General features: G+C 66.5%; 1 protein-coding gene across 1 annotated transcript in view; it reads left to right on the plus strand.

The window, feature by feature from the left end:
- Positions 1 to 6,998, plus strand: part of CACNA1A (calcium voltage-gated channel subunit alpha1 A) — a gene marked incomplete at its 3' end in the record, with an annotated part of 16,996 nt that overhangs the window by 1,584 nt on the left and 8,414 nt on the right. The window contains exons 2-15 of the mRNA XM_026057251.1: positions 101 to 288; positions 1,622 to 1,725; positions 1,819 to 1,934; positions 2,807 to 2,863; positions 3,679 to 3,768; positions 3,845 to 4,054; positions 4,187 to 4,299; positions 4,385 to 4,497; positions 5,358 to 5,489; positions 5,662 to 5,734; positions 5,895 to 6,012; positions 6,290 to 6,357; positions 6,462 to 6,568; positions 6,681 to 6,983. Coding sequence (XP_025913036.1) covers positions 101 to 288; positions 1,622 to 1,725; positions 1,819 to 1,934; positions 2,807 to 2,863; positions 3,679 to 3,768; positions 3,845 to 4,054; positions 4,187 to 4,299; positions 4,385 to 4,497; positions 5,358 to 5,489; positions 5,662 to 5,734; positions 5,895 to 6,012; positions 6,290 to 6,357; positions 6,462 to 6,568; positions 6,681 to 6,983 — 1,792 coding nt within the window. The remainder of the gene's footprint in view (positions 1 to 100; positions 289 to 1,621; positions 1,726 to 1,818; positions 1,935 to 2,806; positions 2,864 to 3,678; positions 3,769 to 3,844; positions 4,055 to 4,186; positions 4,300 to 4,384; positions 4,498 to 5,357; positions 5,490 to 5,661; positions 5,735 to 5,894; positions 6,013 to 6,289; positions 6,358 to 6,461; positions 6,569 to 6,680; positions 6,984 to 6,998) is intronic.

Genomic DNA, 6,998 nt, shown 5'->3' on the forward strand with positions numbered 1-6,998 from the left:
GCCGTGCCGCATCCCGCCAGCTGCTCCGGGGCTCCCGCGGCCCTCGGGGTGCAGTGGGGTGGGGGGGGACGAGCCCCGACGCGGCGCCCGCTGCCCGCAGACGAGATCAAGGTGGAAGTTCCTTGCGGGACGGACGAGCCGGCCCGGATCTGCCCCAACGGCACCAAGTGCAAGAAGTACTGGGAAGGGCCGAATTACGGGATCACGCAGTTCGACAACATCCTCTTCGCCGTGCTGACTGTCTTCCAGTGCATCACCATGGAAGGGTGGACCGACCTCCTTTATTATGTGAGTCCCCCCCACCACCACCACCCCCGGGCAGCGGGAGCCGGCGGGCCCAGGCGTCCGGGCCCCCCCCCCACCCCCCCCCTTTCCCCAGCTCCGTCACCGGGGCGGGCGGCACGCGGCCGGGCACGTGCGGCACCGCGGCGTTTTGCCGACTCAGGGAAAAGGCGGCAGTGCTCCGGAGGAGCCGGGCGCATTGCCCGCTCGCTGCCGTCCTCCCCGCTGCTCGGCAGCCCCGGCGCCCCGGGATGGGGCGGGAGGGAGCCGCGCTGGCCTGGGGCTGCCGCGCCGGCGATCGCAGCCCGCGCTCGGAGCGGGAAAACGGGGAGAAAAGGGGTAGAAACTGTCAATTCCTGAAGGCGAGAGAGGGATTGCAAAGGCAGGGATCGCAAAGAGGAATTGCAAAGAGAGGCATTGCCAAGGGAAGGATTGCAAAGAGGAATTGCAAGGAGAGGGATCGCAAGGAGAGGGATTGGGAAGAGGGACTGCAAAGGGAGGAATTGCAAAGGGAGGAATTGCAAGGAGAGGGATTGAGAAGAGGAATTGCAAGGAGAGGGATTGCAAAGAGGAATGCAAAGGGAGGGATCACGAAGAGGAATTGCAAGGAGAGGGATCACAAGGAGAGGGATTGAGAAGAGGGATTGCAAAGGGAGGGATTGCAAGGAGAGGGATTGCAAAGAGGAATCGCAAGGAGAGGGATCGCGAAGTGGAATGGCAAAAGGAGGGATTGCAAAGGGAAGGATTGCTGGAAAGCAGGAGAAAAAAGGCCACCAGCTAGGCAGGAGCCCCGCACGGGGCGCCCGGGTTCCCCGTCGGACGCCGGGGCCGCGGCTCGTCCCGTTCCATCCCCGCGGCTGGCAGCTCCGGGGCCGGGCGCCGGCGGCTCGGGGAGCGGGCGAGGACGTGGGGGCCGCATTCGGCTCCCGCAGCCGCCGGAGCCGCTGCCTYGCTGCGGCGCTTTGTTCCCGGCCTATATTTAGCAGGCAGAAAAACGGGGCCGGGGAAGCTTTAGCCACTCGCGTGCTTGCAAAGAGGCCGCCAGGGGAGAGAGCCGTTAGTGCCGGGCCCGGAGCCGCTCCGCGGCCACGGCCGCACGTGGGAGGGGGACGGAGAAAGACCTGCCCCCCCCCCCCCGCCTTCACCCGGCATCCTTCCCTGGGGGGGGGGCAGAGCCGCCCGGACGCCTGGGCCCAGGCCTGGCCGCCTGCAAAGAGGGAAACGCCCGGGGGGGCTCTGCAACATCCTGGGCTGAGCCCCGGCAAACTCAGTGCACTGGTGCAGCAACACTCAGGCCTCTCATTCTCTCCCTTCTCCCACCCCCCTTCCCCGGCTGCAGAGCAACGATGCCTCAGGGAATACTTGGAACTGGCTGTACTTCATCCCCCTCATCATCATCGGCTCCTTTTTTATGCTGAACCTAGTGCTGGGGGTGCTGTCCGGGTAAGCGCCGCGGGCGGACGGACGGACGGATGGACGGATGGGGGTCCCGCGTCCCCCCGGGCGCCGGCGCTGACGCCCGGCCTGTCCCGGCAGGGAGTTCGCCAAAGAGAGGGAGCGGGTGGAGAACCGCCGGGCCTTCCTGAAGCTGCGGCGGCAGCAGCAGATCGAGCGCGAGCTCAACGGCTACATGGAGTGGATCTCCAAAGCGGGTGAGGGCTTCGCGCCGCCCGGCCCCGGGCACGTGCCGGGAGCGTGCCGGTGATGCGCTGGCAACGCCGGCATGAATCCTCTCTGTGCTGCATCCCCTCCGCACCGCATCCCTTCCACAGCTGCATCCCCTCCATCCGCTCTGCAGCTGCATCCCCTCCGCAGCTGCATCCTCTCTGCAGCTGCATCCCCTCCATCTGCTCCACAGCTGCACCCCCTGCGCAGCTGCGTCTCCTGCGCAGCTGCATCCCCTCCATCCCCTCTGCGCTGCATCCTCTCATTGCTGCATCCCCTCCGCATTGCATCCCCTCCATCCTGCATCCCCTCCACGCTGCATCCCCTCCATTCTGCATCCCCTCCATCCCCTCCATGATGCATCCCCTCCATCCCCTCCATGCTGCATCCCCTGCATCCCCTCCGTCCTGCATCCCTTCCATGGTTGCATCCACTCCATCCCCTCTGCGCTGCATCCTCTCATTGCTGCATCCCCTCCGCATTGCATCCCCTCCATCCCCTCCATGCTGCATCCCCTCCATGCTGCATCCCCTCCATCCCCTCCATCCTGCATCCCCTGCATCCCCTCCATCCTGCATCTCCTCCATGCTGCATCCCCTCCATCCCACATCCCCTCCGCGCTGCATCCCCTCCATCCCACATCCCCTCCGCGTTGCATCCCCTCCATTCCCTCCATCCTGCATCCCCTCCGCACTGCATCCCCTCCACAGCGGCCGGTACTCCCCGGGCACCGCGGCCCTCGGCCAAGCGCTGCCGCGATGCAGCTTGGCCCCGGCCCCGGCTCCTCCGCGGAGGCTTCCCCGGCCGCCCCGGCCATCTGGTGCCGTGGCCTAGATTCACGCGGGCGCTTTTCCCCCAGAAGAAGTGATCCTGGCAGAGGACGACGCCGAGGGAGAGCAGAGACACCCCTTCGATGGTAAGTGCCCTGCCCCGGGACRCCCCCCCCCGGCGCCGGCTCGGCGGCACGCGGCTCCCGCTAGCCWTGAGCGGGGGGGTTTATAGCCACGAGCCGGGGGGGGTTATAGCCATGAACCGGGGGGGTTTATAGTCCGAGCCGGGGGGGTTTATAGCCCCAAGCTGGAGGGTTTTATAGCCCAAACTAAGGATTTTATAGCCCAAGTTGGGTGGTCTTATAGCCCTGAGCTGGGGGGGTTTATGGACCCGAGCAAGGGGGGTTTATAGCCCAAACCAAGGGCTTTATAGCCCCGAGCTGGAGGGTTTATAGCCACAAGCCAGGGGGTTTTATAGCCCAAGCTGGGGGGCCTTATAGCCACGAACCAGGGGGGTTTATAGCCCAAACCAAGGGTTTTATAGCCCTGAGCCAGGGGGTTTATAGCCTTATCCCAGGGGTTTATAGCCATGAGCGGGGGGGGAGGGTTATAGCCCAAACCAAGGGTCTTTTAGCCCTGAGCCAGGGGGTTTATAGCACCAAGCCTGAGGGTTTTATAGCCTGAGCTGGGGGGTCTTATAGCCCTGAGCTGGGGGTCTTATAGCCTTATCTGGGGGTTTATAGCCCCAAGCCAGGGGGTTTATAGCCCTGAGCTGGGGGGGTTTGTAGCCCCGAGCTGGGGGGTTTATAGCCTTATCCCAGGGTCTTATAGCCCCGATCCGGAGGGTTTTACATCCCGATCCGGGGGGGGGGGTTCGTCGGGAGGCGGGGGCCGGTGCGGGGGGCCGGGGCCGCCCCGAGTGACGCCCGTCTCGCCCTGCCGCGCGTGGCCACCGTTGGAGCTCTGCGGCGCGCCACCATCAAGAGGAGCAAGACGGACCTGCTGAACCCTGAGGACGCCGACGAGCAGCTGGCCGACATCTCCTCCGTGGGTACGTGGGGCGCCCGCCCGGCACCCGCTCGGCGCCCACCTGGTCCCCACTGACCCCTCCGCTCCCCCCCCGGCAGGTTCCCCCTTCGCCCGCGCCAGCCTCAAAAGTGCCAAGCTGGAAAACTCCACTTTTTTCCACAAACGGGAGAGGAGAATGCGTTTCTATATCCGCCGAATGGTCAAAACTCAGGCCTTCTACTGGACCGTCCTCAGTCTGGTAGCTCTCAACACCTTGTGTGTTGCTATAGTACACTACGACCAGCCAGATTGGCTATCCGACTTCCTCTGTGAGTACCGCCGGCCGCACCGCGCAACACCCGCACCGCCTGTGCCGCGCCGCGCCGCGGGAGCCCGGCCGGGCGCGGGAACGCCTCGCCAGCCGCCCCCCCCCACCCCGTCTCTCCCCTTTCCCTCCGCAGACTATGCAGAATTCATTTTCTTGGGACTCTTTATGTCCGAAATGTTTATAAAAATGTACGGGCTGGGGACGCGGCCTTACTTTCACTCGTCCTTCAATTGCTTCGACTGTGCCGTAAGTGCGTCTCCCCCCTCCCCTCCTCATCCCGCCACCCCCCCCGGCGTGGTCCCCGGCCCCGACGCCCTCTCCCCTCCGGCAGGTTATCATCGGAAGCATCTTCGAGGTGATCTGGGCTGTGGTGAAGCCRGGAACATCCTTTGGGATCAGCGTGTTACGAGCTCTCAGGTTACTGCGTATTTTCAAAGTCACCAAGTAAGTGCCGGCGAGGCGGCCGCGTGCATGCGTTTGCGTGTGTGCACGTGGGTGTTTGCGTGTGCAATCAGTGTTTGCTTTGGGAGCGTGTGCGTGGAGTGTGTGCCTGTGCAACGCGGGGGGGGGTGCGCTGGGGCGTGCATTAAGTGCAGGTGTGCATGGCGTGTGCGTGCAGGGAGCGCACACGATGCGTGTGCACGTGCACGGAGGGGGTGTGTGCACACGCGTGCGCAGATCCGGTGAAGCGCAAGTGAGTGCRGAGATCCACGGAGCCCTCGCCGGGCGCCCTTGCACCGAGTCGTGGTGCGCCCGCTGTGCACCGAGGTGCCGTGCACACATGTGCTGGGCCGCCATGCACCAAGCTGCCGTGCACCCGTGTGTCAAGCTGCCGTGCATCCATGCACCGAGCTGCTGTGCCCATGCTGTGCCCCCATGCACCGAGCCGCTGTGCCCTTGCTGTGCCCCCATGCACCGAGACGCCGTGCACCCATGCACCAAGCTGCCATGCACCCGTGTGTCAAGCTGCCGTGCATCCATGCACCGAGCTGCTGTGCCCATGCCGTGCACCCGTGCACCGAGCCGCTGTGCACCCTGCACCAAGCCATCATGCACCCTGCACCGAGCTGCTGTGTTTGCGCCGTGCACCATGCACCGAGCCGCTGTGCACCCATGCACCGAGACGCTGTGCCCCCATGCACCGAGCCGCTGTGCCCTTGCTGTGCCCCCATGCACCGAGACGCCGTGCACCCATGCACCAAGCTGCCGTGTTCACGCCGTGCACCGTGCACCGAGCCGCCGTGCACCCGTGTGCCGAGCCGCGGTGCCCGCGCCGTGCGCCCAGCCTCGCTGCGCCCTCCCAGGTACTGGGCTTCCCTGAGGAACCTGGTGGTCTCCCTCCTGAACTCCATGAAGTCCATCATCAGCCTCTTGTTCCTCCTCTTCCTCTTCATCGTCGTCTTTGCCCTTTTGGGGATGCAGCTCTTCGGGGGACAGTGAGTACCCGGGCAGGGCGAGGGCACCCCGAAACCAGCCCAGTCCCCAGCGCCGGTGCCCTGCTTTCCGAAACAGCCCTGCTGGGAGAGGGGACGGGGCACCCCGGGGTGCTGGGTGCTGGGTGCCGGGCTCGGGCGCGCTCTCAGCCCAGCCCCGTTTCCCCCCCCCCAGGTTCAATTTTGACGACGGGACCCCTCCCACCAACTTCGACACCTTCCCAGCAGCAATAATGACGGTCTTTCAGGTAGGGACCCCCCCTTCCCCACCGCCGGGCGGCCGAGGGCACCCCGGAAAGGCTCCCTTGGGTCCCCCCCCCCGGGGCGAGCTGCCAGGCAGGCATGGGGGGCTCCCATCCCGGGGCCCCCCCTTGCCCGCACGGCTCCTTCCTTCCTTCCCCCCCCCAGATCCTGACGGGCGAAGACTGGAACGCGGTGATGTACGACGGCATCAAATCTCAGGGCGGCGTCCAGGGCGGGATGGTCTTCTCCGTCTACTTCATCGTCCTCACCCTCTTCGGCAACTGCATCCTGCCGCGGCGCTGCCAGAGGCTGGGGGGGAGGGGGCAGGACGCCTGGGCCCCCTCCAGCCTGGTGGGAACGAGGGGATGGGGATGGGGAGCAGGACGCCTGGGCCCCCTCCAGCCTGGTGGGAGCAGGGCAGGGGATGGGGACCAGGACGCCTGGGCCCCCTCGAGCCTGGTGGGAGCGAGGGGATGGGGACCAGGACGCCTGGGCCCCCCAGCCCGGCCGGGGAGAGGTGGGCTGCCCTTGGACGCGCTTTGCCTTGACGGGGAGCCCAGACACCCTCCTGAACGTCTTCTTGGCCATCGCGGTGGACAACCTGGCCAAYGCGCAGGAGCTCACCAAGGTGAGACCTCCTCCCCGGCCACCGCAGGGTGCCGGGGACGTGGGGACGGTCCGGCGGCCCCGCGCCCCCGGGCGACACCCCCACGGCCCCCTCGGGCGTTGCAGGACGAGCAGGAGGAGGAGGAAGCYGCCAACCAGAAGCTGGCGCTGCAGAAGGCCAAGGAGGTGGCCGAAGTGAGCCCGCTCTCGGCGGCCAACATGTCCATCTCCGTGTGAGTGCYGGCGCTCGCAGCGCCGCTCTGCGCCCGGCGCCTCCCGGCCCGGCGCCYGCCGTGCCCTTCGGCCTCCTGCACTCGGGGGAACTCTTCCTCTTCCCTCCGGCAGGAAAGAGCAGCAGAAGAACCAGAAGTCCTCCAAGTCGGTGTGGGAGCAGCGGACGAGCGAGCTGCGCAAGCAGAACCTGCTGGCGAGCCGCGAGGCGCTCTACAACGAGCTGGACCCCGAGGAGCGCTGGAAGGTCTCCTACGCCCGCCACCTGCGCCCCGACATGAAGACCCACCTGGACCGCCCGCTGGTGGTGGACCCCCAGGAGAACCGCAACAACAACACCAACAAGACGCGGCCCGGCGAGGCGCCGGCGGAGGCGCGGGGCTCCCAGCCGCGGGCCGACGACGGCTTCCGCAAGCCGCCCCGCTACGCCGA

This window comes from Apteryx rowi, unplaced genomic scaffold, assembly GCF_003343035.1.
Source record: "Apteryx rowi isolate R43461 unplaced genomic scaffold, aptRow1 scaffold_1379, whole genome shotgun sequence".
NCBI lineage: Eukaryota > Metazoa > Chordata > Aves > Apterygiformes > Apterygidae > Apteryx > Apteryx rowi.